The following is a 23,560-nucleotide window of genomic DNA, read 5'->3' as shown; positions in this document are numbered from 1 at the left end:
CCCCCCCCCCTTGTTTTTTCTTTCCAGGCAAATATAATTAGAAATATAGGCCTAATCCTGCTATTTGAAGTCAGGGAGAGCAGAATTCCAGACTTGATAGTAAAAGTACAGCTGATGAATCTGCATGTGAATGCAGTTTTGTTTTGTGATGTGGTGGGTTTTTTTTCCCTATCTGCTTTATATTACGTAATGGTGATAAGTGTCCCTTAAAGTCAGGGGCTTTTCCATTTTGATGTCAAAAGATGCTTCTCTGCTGATATTTTTGTTTTTATGAATAAGTTGTATTTTACAGATGTGTCCATTGTAAATTCCAGCTGGTACCTATGAATATTTATTTTTCTACCCATACTCATAATTGGTCTTCCACGTGCAGTAAATATTCATCTACATGTAAAGACATTAATTTTTTAAATTGTTCATGATGCATTGTGCAAGTTAAGTAGCTTCCAAGCTCAGTGGGAATGATCATAGATGGAAGCTTGCAGGCATTCATACAGCTCTGCCTACAGGGTTCCCAGTAACACTCAGTTCCTTTAGTTGTTTTTAAATTAATTTTGATGGTGAAAACAATTATATAAACGACACTTGCTATAGAGAAAACAGTAATAAAACACTATTATAGAATCTTTACATCAGGAATCAGAGTAGGTTAAAGTAGAATTATGAAAAATGCTTGTTCTTAACAATGTTGTTCAGTCACCACTAGAAATTTGTTATTTGGACTCCCTGTGTAAAGTAACAAACTACAAAGTTCAAGTGCTCATCAGGTGCTATTAATAGCCTTAGTAATGGTCATTTTGCAGCATTCCTACTGTTCTCCTCAGACTCCCTTTTTGGCCTAAAGCTTAGAACTGTTTTGGTCTCTGTAAGTAGAGAAAAAAGTAATTTGACTGCGTTCTGTCTACTCACTATGGAAGGATATCTTACTGATCTTTAGACGTGAGTACTTATCTATCAGGCGCTGTACTTGCGTTATCTAAGGATGCTGTTAATTATACTGTGTCTTGAAAGGCATGAATGTAAGTGTTGAGTGTGGGATTGTAAGAACCCCTGTGAAGAGTAATTGTGAATTTCTACTAGGTTTGATTGAAGTTCCTATTTACAAGGGTGTGGATGAAAGCAACTGCAAAGCTGTCACTCTTGCTAATACCGGCCAGACACAAGGGATTCGTATTTAATAGATGGAAACAGGATTGCTAAAGATTATATATTTCGTTGCAGATGTGACGAATACGTCACACAGCTGGATGAAATGCAGCGGCAGCTTGCAGCAGCTGAGGATGAGAAGAAGACTCTGAACTCCTTGCTTCGAATGGCTATCCAGCAGAAACTGGCATTGACTCAGCGCCTGGAACATTTGGAGCTAGACCATGAGCAGTCCAAAAGGGTGCGCACAAAATCTGCTTCCAAAGCCAAGAGCGGTAACCCTAGTGTAAGTCATATTCGGTCCTGTGGAGACAGATCTGAAGGATCTGTCCTTAACAATGAGGTTTTTTGTAGTGAGAAATATAAAATCTATTGTGACTAGGACAGGTGTGTAGAAAAATCATATTATGCATCTTATTTTAAGCTGTAACTGTCAGCATAAATCCCCACTATCTAATGTCGCAGTGAGTTGACTTGTACTAGTATGTTGTTGAACCAGGTAATACAAATTGTATTATGGTGGTCTTAACTGTAACTAATTCATAAGTATGGGGATGCTATTAACAAGTTAATAGTGGAAAGGAATTAGCTTTTTCCACAATTAACATGTATGGGGTTTGCTGTTTATGGTAAGTGTTAAAAGAGTACACCTGATATAGTATATCTGGTGCTACTAATTGTAGTTTGTATAGCACAAATGTGATCCTTTCTCCAGGGTTGCAGCATACTTCAGTAAATGCTTTCACAGCAGAAACAAACAGAAAACCTTCCTTGTTACTGTGGCTTAAGAAGTGGTGAAAGGCAAATATTAAAATTAGAGGCATGTCTTGAAAATGCAGATCATTTTGAAGCTGGAACCAAACTTAATTTGCCTGTTGTGGCAGATACTAAGAACTTACTGTCATAACACCACTGACCAAAGTCCTAAAGCTTTTATAGGCTATAAAAGCTAGAAAAACTTGGTAGGGTACATTATTTACACTCTGCTTCCCTCTCTTCAGAGGGTTAACCAGAAGAAACTTGCACATTTATATTAAAATATGCAATATTTACCCCATCTGATATAAAACTTAAAATTTTAAGAATTGGGATCCTACCTGGTAGACAATTCCACTTTAAGAAGTTATGCTGTGGAAAAGTGTCACGTCCTGAAAGGATCTTTGTGGTCTCGTGTTGCTCCTTGCAAGCATAACACTTCAGAAAGAATCTGTTTTTATTACTGTAGCCACATAGCATATATGTGTAGAATTAATGTGACTATGGTCTAGTATTATCAGTCACAAAACAATTTTTCTCAGCTTTCAGTATTAATCTAAATAGGATAGTATGTCAGAGCTCTGATCATTTTTTAAATACATGGAAGATACCACATTCCTTATGCAAGCACATGTTTCACAGGGCTCTACATTATAGGCACAGGAAGTTGAACCAGATCATCCTGCTAATAATTATTTATGAAGTAGCTTAGTATACATATTAGTATTTAAAAACACATAAACCTTTGTCTACTATTGAACTTTTAAGGGGCCTTTTTAGCCACATAATTACAATATGTTTGATAATATGAAAGTGTACTTCATAATTGGTGCCTACATAAGAGAAAAAGATTGAAAACGTTGCTTCCAAAATCGTGGAAAATTTGTGGAGCACAAGGCACACATTTTTCTTTAAACCAGAGTTTTAAAGTGCCTAGCCTCAAATTTTATTTTAATGTAAAGCCCTGTTCATTTTGTACTCTTTCAAAATAATTTGTATGCCTATAGTATTACTAAAAGCAATGCGAGACTGCACAGTTGTCTGCTTGATAGTGATGTTTTTTAAAGCCATTCTAATATTCCTGGTGTGGTACTGCCTCATCTCACTACCATTTCTTGTAGATGGTCAGCAGCTTGCTTCCTGTGCATTGCCACTCTGCCTATAAGTAGTCAGGAGATATCACAGTACTAATATAAGGTAATAAGGAGCACAGCTTGTTTTCCCAGTGAGGGGAAACCACATGGGATTTTGGCTTCCCAGATGTTAGGGACTGGGGGGAGAAGAGAGCCTTCTAAACTTATGCAGTGAGATTTTAAACAAATGAAACCGTAGAAACCTTGCTACAAAGCTGGGAAACATCAGATTGCCACAGTCCAATGCCAGAATTGCATTTACCAATATGGAGAGGAGGAAAAAAAGCCCCACGTGATTTCAGCCTAATATGTTGCTCAAACATCACTGCTTGAGAAGTTTAAACAAATAGCAATCCTGGCTTTAGAAACTAGGCCCTGTGCGTCTATTATTACTTTTTTTGGAAAACACTGAATTCTCCTGAATTTGAGCTTTAATATTGTTAAATAGCAGGTTCGATATTTTAGAAGTGAGACATCTTTTAACAGTTCTCAATCCTGCTTTTCTCTTTGCTGCACAATCTTCCAAAAGGCCTTTATTCTTCTCATTCCTGCATTGTCATTTAAAAATACTTTGTAAAAGCAGGCATTTGAGTGCTAACTTTCTCTGCTCCAAAAGAAACAGTTACAATTTAGCTTCCAGTGTGGTAGGGAGCTTTAATACAGTTTTCACTGCTTCCATGTCTCTTAATGGCAGTAGTTTTGCAAAATACTAATGGCAAAAAGGTAAATTGGAAAAACTAATTGAAGGCAGTGTTAGGTTTTTTCAAATTAACTGGAACGTTCTATAAAGATTTCAGTGTTACCAGACAGTGACTATTACTATAAATCTTGGCTCAAGCTTTCAGTTCCAAATATGAGCAATTATAATATTAACCCAGTAGTCTTAATAGTCATTTCCATATTCATTCATTTCTGTGGATCTTTAAGAAACAAAAAAGCCAACCTGACTGCTATCTGAGCTTGTCAAGGTTATGGCTTCTTGTAGCACCTGTTGTAAAAAGAAATGAGGAATGGTGGTAAGGTGACTTGATCCTGCTGTTTGTATTTTTAGATAATGTTTAGATTGAGTCTTGTAATTCTTGATTAACAATTTCTTGAAACGTACATTTGCTGTAAGTCGTATCACTTTGAATGGGTTTGGGATAAAGCATGGAAAATTCCTTAAGCCATCACCTACCTCTACAAGCAGGCTCTTTTTCTGAATGATATTCTCTGCATTGGCCTGCATGATATACTGACCTGCATGTTTCTGGAGAGTCTAAAGCTTCACTGAAAATGTTTCTTGCACATTCATTGCTATTAACTTGTGCTTGAACAGCAAAGCTTTATTCAGTACTTGTAAGAAACCTTCTTTCTGCAAAACTATTGCTTCGAAGATAAACCCATAAAGCATTGTTTCATCAGCTTGGAGAGCATCTGTGAGCTAAAATGGCTGCTTCTACCCCAGTAAGTTAAGACACCCTTAACCAACTAACCAGCTTTTGCAGCATGTCTGTTTTAAGTTTTCAGTTCTTTAATTGAGAAATAAACACTGTTTTTTTAAATTTTTTTTCCTAATGCTATTTTATTTTTCCATTTTTCAGCTGTAGAGTAGTCCCTGGAGAAGGCCTTTCCAACAGTGCAACAGCATTTCTTAGTCTCTTTCATTTTGGTTAAAAGTGGTAGCCCATTGCACAAAGAATGGAAACCACTGACCTGATCCTAACTTTTGAAAACACCTTTTCCTATATACTACCTGAAACTTTCCTTTTACGTCTGAAGCTATAAAACAAACAAGCTTTACCTATAAGTGCTGATGCAGTAAGAAAACTTACAAGTGCTGAAGAAACTTACTTCAAATGTAATGATCACCATATTAGTTTTATCTTCTACTAGAAATGTTCGGATGGGAGAATTTCTTATTTCATTGCAGTTGCTCATTTCTTATCAGATTGTTAAACCTGTGCACTTTTGATATTTTGATATTTTTCTTTAGCTTCTTTAACTCCTTATGTAGAAGAGTTTATATAAATGCAGTGGTTTGTGCTCATAGTCTCTCTTCAATTTGGGCTTGTGATTCTTGAATTCTACATCAGCATGTGGCAGAGATCTTTGGAGGGCTCTAGATTATGATTAGAAAAGAGTTTCAACAAAAAACAGGAGCTCTGCTAAACTGTGTGCTGTGCTTCAGCAGCTTTTTTATTATTATAAAATGTTAAGCTTTATATGTTTAAATTACGGATTTTTTTTTTAACTGCCATGTTCATTAAGAAATCCAGGGTATTCAAATTCTGGGGTTTTTTTCATATTGTATTATTATTCTTAGGAATAGTTCAATGTAACAAGAAGAAAACTTGACTTTGCTCTGGTTAAAACAGTAATAGGCACTTGAAAAATATTAAATAAGTAGTATTACCTATAAATTCCAGAATTCCTGGGTTTTAGGAAGTTGAAGTATTATTGATTAACAGAATTTTATACAACTATACCATTTAAATTCCAAATTGGAATTGTTTTGTTACTTTTTCATTTTATTGTGCCAAATTATGGTACATTTAGAAAGAAAAATTCTAAAGTTGTCAATGATAGGGTGTTATATATCAGCGCCTTTCTGTCATTAATTATTGCCAGTAGTGCCTTTAATAATTTTAAGGGAGACTCTTAGAATAGCTTAGTCTAAGTCCTGTAACTTAGAAGACATGGAATGGCTGTTTTGGAATTTATTAAAAACATGGAGCAATAAGTGCAAAGTGAACTCCCCTTTCGCACATTTTTAATGGGTAGTCTTACTATAGAGATTATATATTCAAGGAATTGTAAAAAATTCTGTTAGTCAATGATATTTCATCATGCAAATCCTTGCAAATTCAGGGGTATAGAGAAAAAAACAAAAACAAACCCGAATACATTTTGGGAACCAAATGGACTCATGCTGAACAAATGAGCAAGATGTATTGACACGTTTGTGGTAACAGTACAAAGAACGTATCAAGAATATTGATGTTATGTTAGCTTTGTATGGTGGTGGATGCAGTTAACCATAGTATTGTTTGCAAATGTGAACAACAAAACATTGATATCTTCTCTTGCATGTTGTATCTAATCATTGTAATTTCAGGAAACAGAAACAGAGAAGTGCATCAACAAGCTGTACCTATCTCTCTACTGTTTGTTGAGGCTCATACAAATGATTAAATTGGTACTTATTGGGGGGGAGCCTTCCCACTCCTCAAAAAAAGTACAAATTGAAATAATATTGACAGCAGGGAAAAGATTTCTGTTTGCTGGAAAAAAAGCATTATTATTCCTAGATGTGGGGACTTATATTTCCATCTTCTGTTACAGTATTGATTCATAAGAAAAGTTGTTGCATTTAAAATTACTACATTTGTATGTGGGTATTTATTTGAAATGATGTCAAAGTACTGTATTATGTTTTATGTGCGTTACCTTTTAGTGGTGGATTGGTCTCCATTTAACGTCATATGCATGTATTCTTGCCAAGTAACCTTTACACAGATCTGAAAAAAAAAAGAGTTAAAGAGAAAATGTGAAAACTTCTTAAAAGTATAACTGTGTTAATTGGATAACCTTAGGAGGTATAGAAGGCAAAATGTTACTTCCAAATTAATAAAAAAGTGCTTAATGTAGGAAAGCAATCTGCCTGCGTAAAGGTAGTCACATTGGCAGTATCAATAAAAGAGAAAAGGAATCGCATTTTCTGCTTGTTGTGTTTGTGTTTTAAGAAGGCGCCGTTTTACTTAGTCTTTAAATACTAATTTTTATCTGAGAGATAAAACTAAGTTTACTGCAGTCCTAGAAAATTAATTATTTGTACTCGTATTTGGGGGGCACCATCCTCTCTGCTGTTTCATGAGATTTTCCTGGATTAGTTTTGGCCTGGATCAGACTAGTTTAATCTGTTTCACCAAATAGCCGTTCAAACACTGGTAGTAGTACGGGAGTGGGGAGGGTAGGACTAATACTTTTGGTGGCAGTGGTGACAAGTCTTCCTGAAGTTACATCTGTAACTCCTCATATACTCTCAAAAATGTGTTATGATAATGCTTATCCAGTAGAATTAACAAACTCACAAAAACCCCCTAAGTAGTATGCTTAAAGTCTGAGGGTGAGGCTAAGGTTTGCCCTGTCAATACAAGGATATGAATTGATATTGGCCCCTAGAAATATTAAATACAGTTTTATACTACAGTTGAACAACTCTTATGTCCCCAGGTAGGATTCCTAGAACTAGTCTGTTTATTGTTTATCTGGTAGCAGTCAGTTGCATTACACCAGCTAATCAACATAATTAATACTGTAACTGGAGAGTAATATGACAATTTTTACTTGGGCTTCAAAAATTTTTGTTGAATTGTGTGCAGTAAACTAGCAGAGCATATTTGCTAGAACGCTTGCCCTGACTGTACAGTTTTGCATTAACTATAACGGGAACTTTATCTGCAGGGTGATTGTGCAAGGTTTAATTCTTGCTGGGATGAGAGACCACGTGGCCGTTGCCTCTCCCCCACCTGCACCGGTCGGGCTGGAAGTTAGACACAGACCCCGGCTAAAATAACAAGAAATTTAGTACAACAGAGTGATAGAACAATCTGAATAACAACAGTATCAATGGTAACAACAATAAACAGCAATAACAGTGAACAAGACAAACGATATACAGAGAAATACCGCTAGCTGGTCTACGGAAAGCAAAATTCCCTCCCGAACCCACCAAGGAGCAAGGAAAAGGTTTCCGCCCCGGGACCTGACGTCAGCATGGTATGAATAACCCGGCTGGAGATCCCTTCCCCCTCTCTCTCTGCTGAGGAAAACTTTACTCTGTCCTGGCTGAACCAGGACAGTGATCCAAGGGAGAAACATGTTATAAATATATGTGCACGCAAATGACAGAAGAACAAGAACAAACCTGTTGAAATAGAACAGTGTGGTTCAAAAATGCTTTAGTAAGAAAATAAGGAGAATATTTAGCTTAAAAGTTTGTCTAGTGACTGGCTATTAATTAAAACATCAATTTCTCTGACTCTCTTCTGTACAAAAAAAATACAGTGCCTGGAGGGAATGTCGCCTATGCTGAATGGGGAGGGTGGGTCACCAGCTACATTCCAGACTGCAGATACTGCTGTATTTAGTCTCCAGAAAAGGAATCTGCCAGCTAATATAACACTGCTGTTTGCCATAGATTTAGGAACTCAGTAGTGATCATTTGTTTCTTGCAAGTAAGGCTTGAAAACAAGCTACTAACTTCCCACAGGGAGAACAGGGCAGATTGTCAGATGTACTTAGATGCCTAAAAAAGAGAAAGACCTAAATGTCCCCATGTGCCTAGTTTTATGGGATGAAGGCAAAGAAAATTAAGACATAGGTGCTGTTTGGAGATCCCACTGGATAAGATAGTAAAATTTAGCTAACATAAATATTTACAGAAGTTAGAGTTTCAAAAATCTATTCCTATTCTTGTGGTTTTTAAAGGCTGATGATGTAGATTGACCTACAGGACCATGAAAATGGGTTTTTTCCACCCAAGGACTTAATAAAAACAATGAAAAACTGTAAAGATCACCTTTGTGAGCTCAAAAACAAGCAAAGCAGCTGGTTAACCTGATTATTTTGAGTATATGGTTAATATTGTTTTGAGTAGGTACTTATTTTGAGTATTATATTGAATGTTTATAAAAGCTTCAAGCAAGCATTTGTTAGTGGTTGCTGGGAAAAACACTGATGTACAAACTACTCAAAAGATTACTTCATCTTACTCCTTTCTTTTCTTCCAAGAGAGTTGTTTTCCCTTCCCTGTAAAGGAGGAGGGTTGCTGCTTCTCTGTGCAAAGGCAAATTTCTACAGGAAGGAGCCATCACAGCTGTAAAGTGAACTTTTTTCCCTTGTATACAGAGCATGGTATCTCCCAAGGTAATCCGAGACATGATCTTGTACATTGAATTGGCACAGCAAACCTTACCTCACCCAACCCTGTGACTTTGGGACACAGTGCTGTAACTAAGTCATCAGATGTGATAATGATTAAGTGAAGTGGCTGTAAAATGTCTTAGATCCAGTAACTGTTTAAAAAAAAAAAAAAAAAAGCCGGCAAACAAGCTGGATCTGGTTCTTAGATAAAGTAGACTTATTTCTGAAGCAGTATACCAAGTGGGAGCAGTGTAATGCAAGCTGATTTTTGTGTTTACGATGGAGAAAACCTGAGAATCAGTTTAAGTTAGTTTGAGTTAGCTACATGTAGGTGACATGAATATAAGCTAGGCTGAAGTGAGTTCTAAGTATGCACACCCAAATTTCCACCAGCTTAGCACGCAAGAGTTGAAGTCAGTTAACTAAGCTGGAAATGACTTTATGGGCAGAACCCACAAATACTGTGGCTTTTTACTAAATCACATGTCAGGTTAGGAGGACACTGCAAAGGCCAAAAATGTACCTGCCCAATTCTGTTTAAGTTGCATGGATTTTGAACACCTTTATATTTTTAAAATACCTCTGCGATTTAACTTTCAAAAATGTCAGCAGTTGGACATTTGAGTTGTCAATGTCCTGTGCTAAAATACTGTAACCTGCTTAATGGGCAGGAGAAACTTTAAAACTGATGATTTAGTATATCATTTGAATGAGATCATATGTATTAAAAGAGCAGAATTTTTAAAAGTAAATTCTTGGTAGTGCTTGCATAATCTGTTACTCTCAATATTGGTATTTTTTTATCTTTTTTTGAAACTGGTTAATCAAAGAGTAATGTATTGGAGGAATTACAAATTCCATCTTCAAGCAGAGAAGGAAAAACAACTGTTATTTTACTATATTCTGCTTCATATTGGTTGTCATTAAAAAGATAGTATATCTTCTCCTTGAAACCTTGCTCCCTATCTTTTACACGGAAATTTTAGGTTAAGAGAGTCTCTCAGCATTCAGGTGCATGCTAACTCAAAGCTAAGAACAACACTCAATTTGGCAATTTCATAATCACAAACATTTTTCACTTAATTTCTGGTGATGAGACTGTTCCTAACTAGGACAGTTTGTATCCTTATTCCACATTATATTGAGTAAACATTTGGGCAGCTTCTACTAATCTCAAATGTTATTTAGCTTATTTTCCTGTGTGGTTTCTATCCTGGAATTCAAATGAATGGAGCTCAAGGCTTTATCAAGGGATAAAGAGTAAAGTGTTTGATCCAGCAGTAGAACATTAGCTTCCTGTTATTGCCAAATGAACAATGAGCCTTTATTAAGCCAATTATCAAAGTCTTAGAGACCAAGCATTAATATCTCTCCATTTAGAAGACTGACGTCTCTGTCAGGGAGAAGACTGTTGAGCCTATGCTATTGACAGCTTTGAGAGGAGGTTTTAAAGTGTGATCTTACCTGGATCAAACGAATAGCCTGAACTTGTGTCTTATTAGGATGGGGAAATCATTCTTTTTAGCTGGTAATCATGTGGTTGTTTGGTAACAGCTCTGAAGAATAAGATTTGGTTTGTAAAAGCGAGTTCCTTGTGGTTTTGTCTTTCTTCGTAGGGTCAGAATTCCTAGCTATCAGCTACAGCTGGTATATGCATGCTTTTCATGCTTAGGGTGGCAAGGGTTTTTTGGTTAGTGCAAATACTTGAGTTGAACAGCAGAGGCCCCAGCACCTGCTGGCAGTGAGTCACTGGTTTTAGCTGCAGGTACTGCTAGTTAGGTTAGCACTGATAGTTACTCACCACTACAGCCTGAAATGCCAGAGGTTTGCTGTGCTTCACATTTGTTGGCAGCAAGTTGTTTACTCTTTCCTGACTCCAGATGCTTTAATCCGAATAACAGACCAGGTAGCAGCAGACTTGGAACAGAGTGCAGTTCTGTCAGATGCTCTCACGTTGGAGGGTGAAGCAGCTGTCCTGCTGAGCTTAAGTGGTGCATCTGACCATGCTTAAAGAGCTGAGTCAAAAAATGGACCACGCTGTGCCCCTCCCTGCTGTTCAGCATCAGACCAATCTCCCTGTCTTCTATCTGTTCTCCCTAACAAGGTAGTCTTTGGCTTTCAGATCTGATGCCTTCAGATCTTGCTGCAAACATGAGCACTGCTTGTCTCTTGTCATGCTGTTGGGTTTGTGCAAGCTGCTCAGCAGCCATTGGGTATCAATTTTGGTCTTTGATGACATTACTTTAGGAACCAGCTGGAACAAGAATGAATCCAGTTTTCAGGCACCATATAATTTGGTTTTTAGTTGCAGAAAAAAAGCCATCTTACTCTAAGACCTGCTGGCTGTTTTACAGGCAGCACTGTGGCTGGCACCTTCTGTTGTGCTGCTGGCAGTTCATCAGAGATGGTGGCGTCTTCTAGATGTCTCGAATTGCACCTTCCTATCAGCTGCCAATGAAACTGCATGCCTGACTTTGCATCACTGATAGTGGTTTTTAGTGTTTGTGGTTTTCTTAAGTTAACACTTTTAGGTACAATAACTAGAATGGTAGGGGAAAAGAAAAAGTTTGTCTTTGATTTTTATCTTTTTTTCCCTTGTGCTACATAGATGAAAGCCTGGGTATTTTTTATTTAAATAACAGAGTAAAATGCTATTTATATATAACATATATATATATAAAAATCTATCTTTTCTGAATAAATGTTTACTTTCTGTATAAAAATATTTGCTAAAAGCTTGTTCAACCTTTAATTGGAACAATGAGGGCATGGAATAGCTGAGAACACTTCTAAGAGCTGTTATGCCAGAGGCTAAAGTATCTTTCGTCAACTCAGTAAAATATGCAGTTAGGCTCTCAGTGATGTTCACAACCCCCCTAAGTTACCAACAGTCCACAGCAGAACTGGAATTACAGCCTCAAGAAGGGCTGGGAGCTAAAGATGAAGTTTGTGTTCTGCCTTTTCTAATCCAGTTGCAGAAGCTGGTTGGGCAGTGGAAAGCATGGTAAGAATACCTGCCTTTCTCTTCTCGCCTTTGTTTCTTTTTATCCTTGGAGTCATTGTTATCATGATCTTTCCTGATTTCTTTTCTGACTTGGGTTAGGCTCTTCACTCTCATCTGGAAGGGTTTTCCCAGAGGTGTAAACTGAGACTGTTACTTTTGCTGCTTCATCATGTTTATGGAGCTTGGGGCTCTTTTAATAAACCTGACAGAACATCTGCCAGCAAAGGGGCAACAAATGTATCTGCTTCCATCTGTGTGTCATTTGTAGGAGGCAAAATTGTCATTGCTGCTTCTCTCATTCCGCTGGAGGCCAGCTTTCACCAGTGTCCTGTTTCAGAAGGGATGTTGCATTCATGGAGACAGAAAAAAGCTCGCAAAAGCAGCAACTGGTCCAATCCCAAATAACCTATTTGTAGAAAAACTGATGTGTTTCTGTGGGGTGAGGAGAACGGGAAGTGGCAGAAGGATAAATGAGAAAGTGAGGGAAAGGGTGTGAGCATGAGGCAGGTTTAAAAAAAAAAAAAAAAGAAAAAAGAGAGGGAGGTATGTGAAAATATGAAAGAGGCAGCAAGGAAAAAATGGCAGCAATGGATTAGGATGGACTGTTGAGCAACTTGGAGCAGCTGGATCTGCCGTGGGCAGGGATTGTTTGGCATAAAGCCTAGGAACAACTCAATTCCAGAAAAGCAGCTGGCAATTTAGTGTAGTCTGGTAATACAGACTGCATAATATGCATTTCTCCATCTTAAAGGGATCAGCTAACACATTTACTAGCCATTCAGGGGCAAGGAAGAGGCACATGAGACTACAGAAAGAAGAAACAGTGCAAGAAAATGAGGAGAATGTGTGGGAGAGGAGTAAGTTCCCTGGCATATTTAAATGCTTTTGTCTGTGTGGTTTCAGATTGTCTCATGCAAGTCTCCTGGGTTGCAGGAATCCTCTTTCTTTAAGCTTCAGTTTATAGAACGATTTTCTATCTATGTATATCAAGATATTTCTTCTAATCAATACCTGAGTCCATCTAAATACAGCTCTACTTAACTGAATGTCAGTATCAAGTGTGAGCAGACACATTTGACTAGCCTTAGGTTAGGCTGCTTTTAAACATGGTTTTAATAAAATTAGTTTCTATGTTGTTATATTAAGAGAACTAAGTTTGCTGCCCCATCTGCCTATGGAAAGCTTCCAGCCAAGTCAGTGTCTGTGTCAGTACCAGCTTCCAAAGCTAAAATAGCCCGAACACTGAGATACCTTATCCTAGTGATGGATACGCTCCTGGGGGGGGCTGGGAGATCTGCAACCCTCAGTACCCTCTGGAAACTGTGCAGAAAGTCAGTGATAGAAACAGAAGGGTAAGAAAGCTTGGCAGTGCAGGACAGGTCCACAGGGAGGGAGCCACAAGACTGGTATGGGAAATGTGACAGTCCATTCCTGAATGTTTTAGAACTTAATATTAGAGCTGTGCTATCACTGTGATAACCACATATTGCCCAGCTCTGCCTTACTCATTTAGAGTGTGTATCTCTGCAACGGCCTCACGAGCAGTCCCTCCTTTAGCCTTCGGTGCACACGGCTAAAATGTGTAAGTGCAGATGCTGTTTTAAGTCTGCTGTGGTGGTATGTGCACAAAAAAATGTTGCAGGGTTTATGTGATTACAGGGCTCCTGACACAACGTACGATTATTTTCCTGTGTAGCTGTTTATACTGGACAGTCTAAGACTGGTTTAAGTAGTGTGAAGAAAATTTTTCCAAGTGAGCTTTAAGAGACTAGAGGGGAGACAAGAGTGCAAGTCCTTGCTAGGCGGGACATCTGCCTGTTGAAGACTTGACCCGGAATGCTTGTTCTTCGGCCTTGCTGGGCTGTGTGTTTTATTCTTAGTGTCCAGCAAATGAAGGCATAAATTTGCTCAGATGAGTTAAAATTTGCACTAGCAGATCGGTTTATGCAACATGACTGGAGGATCTGGACAATATAAAGGTGTCTATTAAATTGTATTCTTTATGAATCTGGCCACCACTGATGATCTGAGCTGTTTTTTCTTCTATGTGGCGTTTGTGCTGAAAGCACCAAATTTCCAGTTCAGCCCCCTCACGCTCTGTTATTACAGAACTGTTAAATGTCTGGAACAGCTCTCTTTGTAATCTCAGTTTTGTGAAGTAAGATTGACTGTGGTCTAAGGGAAGGGTGGAGAATCCAGAGTAGGAGATTAGTCTTGCTCCCACCTTCCCAAGAACTCTTTTCCAGATATCAGGATACAAAAATAAAAACCACAACAAGCTATAGAAGCCCAGGTGCCAATGGTTTAAATTCAGTGCCAGTGGCTGGTTTTGGGGCCTTGCCTATAGAACACTCAAATACTTTAAAAGGCAAAAACCATGAAGCTTGCAGAGAAAAAGACTGGATGGTCTCCTAATTCCTTCTCTCTGGCTCTAGGGAGTCTTGTTAAGGGTACGTTCCCGCAATAAGCACTTAAAAGCTTTGTATCCAGTTTGCAGCTTTATGTGACATGCTTTCATTCATAACTAAAGGGTAAAAAATTTAAAAGGGACACACTTGTTATGCTTGAACATGCGGTATCATTGCTTGCAATTCGCCTGCTTTGTTTTGGAGAAGTTCTGCCGGGAAACACGAGATGGCAGCGCAATACAGGCGGCTCAGCAGCGCCGGCCGCACACACTGCTTGGGTGGGTGGGTGGCTGCAGAGGAAATGCCAGCTGATAGCAAAGCAAAAATTGTCATGTTTCTTCTACACTAAAAGATTTGACTTTTGTCTCAAGAATTCATCTTCCTTCCCCTCTAGTTTCCCCTCTGTTTAGCTCCGGCAGTGTTCCCCGTAGCTCTTCACAGCTCGTCTTGAATGTATTTCTTGCTCTTCTGACAAGCTTCCAGCTTGGCAGCTTTGGAACATGCAGCTTTATGAAGGGTTACCACTGAATACCGTAGAAGTCATGTGATAGACAATAAATGGAACCACAAGTGTGAAGAAATTTTTTAACTCTTTTTGTTTGCACCCCTCTGGTAACTCAGCTTGGTTTCTGAGCGTGTGTCATTTGTCACTATGCCACATAACGAACTACTTTGGGCTTGCGCTGGACCTGCCATCACCAGGAACCTGCTCTGCCTGCTAATTTTCATGCCTAGTAGGAATGGGTTGTGGGCCAGCAAAAGCTACGTTTCCAGATGCACATTAGGTCAACAGGCTTGATAGAGTGGTTGTCAACCAGCGAGAGCTCAGCCTGCATCTTCCACTTTGCCCATCCTTAATCCATTCTGAGAGCACTGTTTCAAACCAGCATGGCCAAGGTGTCATCATGGGTGAGTAGAGTAGGCCATGGCCAGTTCTGGGGGAGGTGGTTGCAAATAATTGAGTACTTCTACATATTTTCAGCTCACTGCTTACCACCATTACCATGTTGCACAGGGTGTCTGTGAAAGGTAAGAAGCTAGGCAAGCACTGCAGAGGGTCTTGAAGCAGACATCAAGTCCCATAGCAGAGTTCCAGAGAGGAACAAAGCTAAAGCTGTTAAAACAAATCATAAATCTCATTACTTAATGGATAGCATGGTCACACATGCATGGCAGATAGAAAAACTTAAATATGGCATTTTATAGAAGCTGTTGTGCTTTGGCTCTCTTCCCTGTCATGCTGTCATTGTTTGGGGTCTAGTGCTATTTTTAGGAGTCAGAGAACCAGGAATCTGTTCTTGCTGTGCTGATGGGAGAAATACATTGGTCTTCCTGCCACCCCCAGGCTACTTTCCATTAAGGAATGATGGTGAATTCCTGCATCTCTGATCTCCTCATTGGTTGTTTCTTGCTGTTTCTGTTGTAGCTTGCTTCAGCATAAATTTTGGGAAAGGTGTCAGCTCAGGGCTCTGCCATGCACTGAATCATTCAGGGAGAGGATTCCTTTGCTTATGGAATGTTGTGTCCTACTTATTATGCCTTTGATGCCAATTTCTTTACTTACGGATCTTTTTTTCCTCTTGACTACAGGAAAATCCAGTGTCTGGTCACAACATGATCAACTACTCAGAAAAGTTACAAAGAAAGATGTGTCTAGCTGATTGCTCTCTTCTGCACTCTGCCTGAACTCATGGTGTACCTTTGGTTACTATCACTCTTCACAAAAGAGAAATAATGCCATAGATGCTTTTACCATCTAGTAAAAAACAACCCCCAGTATCAAACAGCCTGTCTCTGCGATAAGACTGTATGAAAACCTAGACTTCAGTGGGGAGCATTAAGGTACAAAGGCAAGAAAAAGGGGATGAAACTTTGCTGCTGAATCATGGTAAGATGTGGTTGTCCATAGAGATGTGGGCAAAAACTGGCTCAATAATGTTTCAGGGGAATTTGATAAACACAAAAAGGACCTAAATTTAATGGCTTGAACTAACGCTGCCACCTTTTCCTTTTTTAATGGTTCAGTCTTCACGGAGGTGGAGTCGTTCTCTCTTTCACAGGAAGGATTTACACACAGCCATGTTTTATTCCCTTCTGGACACTGGTGGAGGAAAGTCTGTGATAGGTTACTCAGTTGTTAATAATAATGGGAAGAAGAACAAAGTTCAGCAGTTGACAAGTCAACTTCAGTTGAGGTCCAGGTAACTGAATTCTAAGTACTGAAATGAAAAGCCTAGTTTTATTTTATGAAGTTTTGCTGCCTAGTGCTAATGTAGAAACTACAGTAACTAATTCCAGTGGAATACCTTCTAAAATTGTAATTTCTCAACAGGAGATGGACCTGCTACATCAAAAATAGTAAGTAATTCTGTTATTTAATTAACAATTAAAGGCTTCAGGAAAGACTTGATTTTTCTCAGAGATTTAAAGAAAGTCCACTTTTGGGTTTGTAGTTCATCTTCATTTGTATTTTTTCTTTCATGAGTAAAGTCATGTGGTAGACTAGTTGGTATATTTAAGCCTAACAAAATGATCCCTAGTTAAGACCATGCTACTTAAAGCTTGCCTTTTCTCATTACAGTGGCATCTAAGAAAATACAGGTATAAAGAAAAACAGATAGTCTAACATTTTTTGTCTATTAAGTGTATCCAAATTGTATGCACATGTAAAAATTAAATCCACTATATAATTCAGTAGATAAAGATCTAGAAATTAAAAGTCCTTTGGCTAAAAAGCCATTCACATATTCTGATTTTCAAGGAAGTTCAGGCTTTATACAGGTATATAAATTAGATGAGATTTTAATAGCTGTTTTTGAAAAGAGGTCCCATAAGATGCTTATGCTGATTCAGCCTCCCCAATTAATTCTTTAAGAGGGTTGGCCATCTGACTCCTTGAAGACAGGAGATGAAAATTGACTGTGCTTTAATAAATCGGGTTTACTTACCTGCTTTCCTGGGGATGGATGTGGCACAAGGTCTTACATATGACAGAAAACAGGCACATCCTTGCAGGGCAGGAGCTATACATAAACCTTTCTCTCCCCCTCTGCTTTATGACTTGGCTAGGCCAAATCATGGGCTGGGCAGAACTGTGATTATCACCATATTAAGATGTGGTTGTCAGGGCAGGTTTGAGGGCTGCAGGAGCAAGCTGTGGGTAATTCTTGATACTATTGCGTTCATCAAGATCCTGATAACACATGAACTAGGTCTGTGAGGAGAGCAATTGATGATGGCTGGTTTGAAACTTTTATAAATGAACATTCTTATTGTATGAGAACCTTTTAGTAGTTTAATGGAAGGTCGAAGATAATCTATTTTTAAAGGATATATGTTTGTACTCTGGATGATTTAGTAATAGATTACATAAATATTGTGCTAACTATGTTGGTGATTTTTTTTTTCCAGAGTAAATACGTTCTACTAAATATTTTTGATTCAACTGATTTGCAGGGTCACTCATAAGTCACTGAATAATTACGTAACTGATGTGATGTCTTTAAGAGCAACAGAAAAAAGATATGAGAATGCCTTTACCAAAATTCAGAATAAGTCAGTGTTTGTTTCTGAACCCAGATTAACAGTGACCAGGATGACAAAAATCAAGTGCCGTAATTCTCTCTTCCTGTTTGAAAGCTAAACCTTATTGTTTGCCAGACCATGTGTGTTGTCTTAAAAGTCAACATTTCTAGCCTCTTTCAGGCCAAAGCTGGAGTAAATCTGTAATCTAATGGTGCCTAGAAAAACAGTACTTCCTCCTCTTGTTTGACAGATATTCCAGTTTTAGTACCTCTCCAATCAAAGCAACAAATCAACAAAATCTCATTTTGGCTGATTTTAGGTTACAAAAAACTTGGGGGTAAAATCTACAGTGCCCTTTAGATTATTTAAATATGTAACTAATAATTCCTGAAAAAGCTGAATCTAAATCCTGCTCAACACTCAGAGCATTTAGGTACCTCTGTCCTTTTCCTTTTGAATAGTGGAGTTTATGTTCCTGAAAGACATTGTTTTTGAAAAATATCACCTCTGTGCCATGTCAGATGATTCAATTCATAAAGCCTATCTTGTTGTTGAGGGTAGTGTGAAAGCCAGTGTTGTTTGGAAATGTTTAATCAAATGGTGACAAGCTATAACTCCCCATTTACTTTATAGTGTGATACAAAATAAATTATGAACTTGGGAGTTGAAAGAACCTTCTGGGTCACTGAGTTCATCCCCAATTCAGTAGATGAGTATACACATCTGACAAGTCTACAGCTTTCAGAAATCTAAAAATATAAATGCAAACCCACAGTAAACAGAATCTAATATATGCATAGAGGTTTCTGTAACACTACTGTGCTCTGTCACAAGTTTAGCCTTGGTATTCTGGTTGCGGCTAGCAGAGACGCTCAGGAAGAGACCAGGAGTCTGCTGGCTGCCACACATGTTGCTTTTAGCTACAGAGGTCAGTAACACCTCCTCATTCTCATCATTCTCTCTTGTGAGTGTTGATAGTCACACATTAAGTGTAGCTTTTCTGGTCAGGATATTAGGAGTCCCCTCATTTTACGTTACATACTACCCTCATTTTACACGAGAGGCACAGAAGAAATCCACCACCCTTGTAGCTCAGTGTTATTTGTCAGGTAAGGGCAGCAGGATTATTGTTTTCCCCAGCCCGGCATTGAAAAGATGAAGAATGGCTCTGTTGCCCTCCCTGGGGACTCCAAGAAGTACATTTTTAGTTGTGAAGATCAGACTCCAGGAAGAAGTGACATACTCTGATCATTCATTATCTGTGATATGAACCTGCTTCTGCTTTCAGAGCATCCAGATAACAACTTTGATGTATATTACCTTAAGAACATCTGAATCAATTTATATGAAAAAAACCTGTTAAGCCAGTGTATAAAAAATACCAGTGAAACTAGAAAGGATTTGAAATGCCTCGTTATTAAGTTGAATTAACATTGATCCAGAATACAAGCCCTAGTATATTTAAGTTCAACTCCTTTATGACATGGGGATACAATAGAGACTATTCCACTCTCCTATAAAAATCTCATGCCAGAGCATAAAAGCTGCTACAGGAGTTGTCCTGAATGGAGGACGACTTTACTCATATCTGCATTTCTTAGTTTTGTCTCTCTATTGTTTTGTGTTTTTTTCCTCTGGTTTCCTGGCTGCTCTGGTAACTGGTGTTGGTGAATATGTAATAAACTTGCTTTTGCCTAAGGTGGTATTAAAAAAAAAAACCCAAACCCTACCTCAGTAGGGTTTCAGCTTAGAAATTCCCCCTTGAAAGCTACCTTTGAGGAATCATTTTTTCCTTTTTTTTTTTTTTAAACTTAAAATGAAAGCAACAGAATCAGTTTCAGTGCTGCCATAAATTTTAAAATTTTTATTGCAGTTGGTGTTTTAATCTCATTGTGAATGAGAAATAAAGCATTACTTCTTTTTCTACAGTTGAAAAGGGTCAGAATCATGAAAATGAGATTGCATAAATAATCAAAAGACATGTTACAGTAATCTTAATCTTAAAATGAAAAGTAGTCTCTTCAGAAAGGAATAAAAAAGCTCTGGTCAAAATTCTGGGAGTTACAAATAAGGACTCTGTACACAAAGGAACTTTGTATATTCAGTAGAGTGTCATATGATGGCAAAAGCACATGAAGGTCACCCTGAGGATTACATCATCCGGAAGAGAACATGACATGCATCTTTTACATGAAAAGCATGTCAGACAAAACCCATGTATTTGCAAAGCTTTAGTTTCTTGGTCTCCAATGTATCATTAAATCTATAAGAGGTTATTTTTACCCTCTTTAGATTTATCTTTCCTGGACGCGCAATGGTAATCCTTATTCAACTGCAAAGCCTACCATGAGGGAGAATTAATTTGTGTTGAGGGAGCTCTTCTTGTAAAAGAATTTTAATGTGATATGACAGGGAACTTTTTTCTTTCTGGAGGGAGAAAGAATGAGTATTTGTGTGAACTTTACTAACTGCTTACACTGCATTTATTGACCCTTTTCTCTTACCATTGCATACATGTGCATTAGACATCAAGGGTTTGAAAACAATAAAAAATATCCCACAATAAAGACAACAATCAGTGGAGATCGCCCAGTGCTTCAAAGCTTAAAGGAAAGAAGTATATTGTACTGGGTACAAAGTGCAGTTTGCATTTCCAAGTCAGGTTTAATAAAACTAAGACGTTAAGGTGCTCATCAAGATCCAGTTCAATGCAGAAGATTGCTAATCAGTTTCTAATCTAGTTAATAGAAGCTTTGACTTCTTCACTATTAAGCCTGAGAACAGCAGAAGTGACAGAAATGTTGACAAGGCGGACTTGTTCCTAATACAAGTTCCTCCATGAGACACCAAAGGGAAACAGCTTGGGTGCCTGAAATAGGTTAGAAGGAAAGAGATGAACAGAGCTGGATATGGATCTACAGCCTGCAACTCAATAAAAGGTTGAGTCCTATGCTTTTACTCAGGAGTCATAAACCGTGCCGCAAAGCACAATCCCAGGTTTTGTTCCTCATGCTTTTAAAGAATTGGATGCTTCTCAATTCAGGGGTGGGAAAGTCACAATATTCAGAGGAAGCGTCCCAGCAAACACCTTCCTGTTTTAAAACCAGATCTGTACTGTTTTGCTTTTTTTGCTGGTACTGTCAGCCTACCTTCTCAGTAGCTTTTATTCCTTCAAATCTCTAGCAGAGTTGCAAAAAAGAGCCCTTCTTTTCTTAGTGCTTATCTACTAAAACTGCTCTTTGACTTCAGATTACTTACCTTGGTTGAAGAAATGGTTTATTCTTAGATGTGAAGAAACTTATACTGGCCCTTTGTTACAATCTTAGTTGGCCAAACGTGATGGCTACAATTTAATGTTTGCTTAAATTGTAAACTTTCTCCAAAATTACTCAGCTAATTCTGGTCAGAGATACAAATGAAATACTGCAAATGCCCAGACTGTAACAGAGCACCTACAATAAAAAATGCTCTAATTCTCTAGGGGGGGGGAAAAAAAAAAAAATCAACCCAAAATGCTGGCTAGGGTGAGGGAATAAAATGATCCTTTTGAAGAATTGGGTTATTTGGTGTTCTGGTGCTATATCAAATATGCTTAAATGCTTAAAATAGTTTGTCTTAGCTTTACGCTTTACAGCACGGACCTTGCTTTCTTGAGAGCAAAGAACTGAGTAATTTTCAACAATTTTTAAGTTTGTTTCTGCTGCTGAATACCTCTATATCATGTAGCAGTAGTTGGTAAACTGAGATCTGCTCTGGTGAAAGTACTTTAGAGATGATCTGCTTCATTGTCCTAAAGGACAGGACTAATTGCAGGGAGTTATAACTGTTTAGTACAGCAATAAATGTGAGGAGCCTAATCTCTTAAATCATTACTTGTATATGAATATTGCATATGTATATTAATGCTTTGAGGTAGGATTTTGAAAGGAACATGTAGGATTTCAAAAGTAACATCAAGAAATCCATGTTGGTTCATTACTGATAAATGTGCTTTCTTACTCTGGTTTAACTGGACCCTATTCATAAAGTTACTCTAGAACAGTTCTGGAATAATTAAAGAAATCAATTTTATGAAATTTGTTACAACGTTTATGAAACAAAGATATTCTCCCATTCCACCACACTATTGAAGTTACTCAAAAGTTTATTTTCATAATGGGGCCCACATCAAAGCTGGCTGTTCCAGGGGAAAGTTAAGGAGCAGGGACTGGGTAATAAAAAATAGACTAAAGCCCACCACAGTTAACTTTTGAATTTACTGGTTTGCATTTTTTCCTGAAGGTAAATGCCTTTGTGAAGACCATTTTACGCGGTTTCGTTCTTTCATAGATAGGTTGCTTGATATATGCTTTTAAGTTTAATACTTTCACAGAATCATCTTGGTTGGAAAAGCCCTTGAAGCTCCTCCAGCCCAACCATGAACCTCACCCTGACTGTTCCTGACTCCACCAGATCCCTCAGCACTGGGTCAGCCCGACTCTTCAACACCCCCAGGGATGGGGACTCCCCCCCTGCCCTGGGCAGCCCATTCCAACGCCCAACCGCCCCTTCTGCAAAGAAATCCTTCCTCAGAGCCAGCCTGACCCTGCCCTGGGCAGCTTGAGGCCATTCCCTCGGGGCCTGGCGCTGGCTCCTTGGCTCAAGAGACTCATCCCCCCTCTCTGCATCCTCCTGTCAGGGAGTTGCAGAGGGCCAGGAGGTCTCCCCTCAGCCTCCTCTTCTCCAGACTAAACCCCCCCAGTTCCCCCAGCCGCTCCCCAGCAGACCTGTGCTCCAGACCCTGCCCCAGCTCCGTTGCCCTTCTCTGGCCACGCTTGAGCCATTCAATGGCCTTTTTGGGGTGAGGGGCCCAAAACTGAACCCAGTCACCGAGGGGCGGCCTCACCAGTGCCGAGCCCAGGGCTCAGATCTCTTCTGTCCCTGCTGGCCACGCCAGTGCTGACACAAGCCAGGATGCCATCGGCCTCCTTGGCCCCCTGGGTACACTGCTGGCTCATTATCAACCCCCCCAGGTCCCTCTCTGACTGGCTGCTCTCCAGCCACTCCTCCCCAAGCCTGTAGCGCTGCTGGGGGTTGCTGTGGCCCAAGGGCAGCCTTATTGAAACTCCCCCAAGTTGGGCTCAGCCCATCCACACTCTCAGAAATCTCTCCTTCAAACACGCAGCTCACCTGCGAAGGCCGGGTTTTACCCTCGGCAGAAGGTTGCACTCTCCAGCACAGCGTTATGGAGCCGCCGCCCCTGTGGGGCAGCATCACCCTCGGCCTCAGCTGCGCTGGCTCCCAGCGCCCAGGGGGGCAGCTCCTGCTCTGACTTGGGAAGAAGCCCTGAAAGGGCCTGGGCTGAGTTTCTGGGAGGTGGGAAGCGGGTGGTTGTCTGAGGGGCCCGGACGGCAGGACTGGTACCTGCGCCGCTCCCCTCCGCGGCCCCGGGTCGCTCGCTCCAGCCGGGCCTCCCCACACGCGGCCGCACCAGGAGCTTTCAGCCCCGGCGGCAGCAGTTGCTCTGGGAGCCCGTGGCCGTTCGAAGCCTCCCTCGCTCTTCCTTCGGACGGGACTTCGGGCTTCGCTCTGGGCGCGCCTCCTATTTCTTGGCCAACGCAGCAGGGAGAACCCCCGCGGGGTGCGCGGGCGGCCCAAGGCATGTGCTGCCCATTTCCCCGGCCGGCTGCACCCGGCAGGCC

The 23,560-nt window shown here is 39.5% G+C and overlaps 1 protein-coding gene across 1 annotated transcript in view; it reads left to right on the top strand.

Moving 5' to 3' along the window:
• Nucleotides 1-6,726, top strand: part of BICD2 (BICD cargo adaptor 2) — a 46,461-nt gene extending 39,735 nt beyond the window's left edge. The window contains exons 7-8 of the mRNA XM_026857628.1: nucleotides 1,222-1,432; nucleotides 4,619-6,726. Of these exons, the coding sequence (XP_026713429.1) occupies nucleotides 1,222-1,432; nucleotides 4,619-4,624 (217 nt within the window). The 3' untranslated portion in view covers nucleotides 4,625-6,726. The remainder of the gene's footprint in view (nucleotides 1-1,221; nucleotides 1,433-4,618) is intronic.
• The last annotated feature ends 16,834 nt before the right edge of the window (nucleotides 6,727-23,560 follow it).

This window comes from Athene cunicularia (assembly GCF_003259725.1).
Source record: "Athene cunicularia isolate RWA chromosome 12 unlocalized genomic scaffold, athCun1 chr12_part1, whole genome shotgun sequence".
NCBI lineage: Eukaryota > Metazoa > Chordata > Aves > Strigiformes > Strigidae > Athene > Athene cunicularia.
Note: the sequence above shows the minus strand (reverse complement) of the source record. Positions and strands in the feature narration are given on the sequence as shown.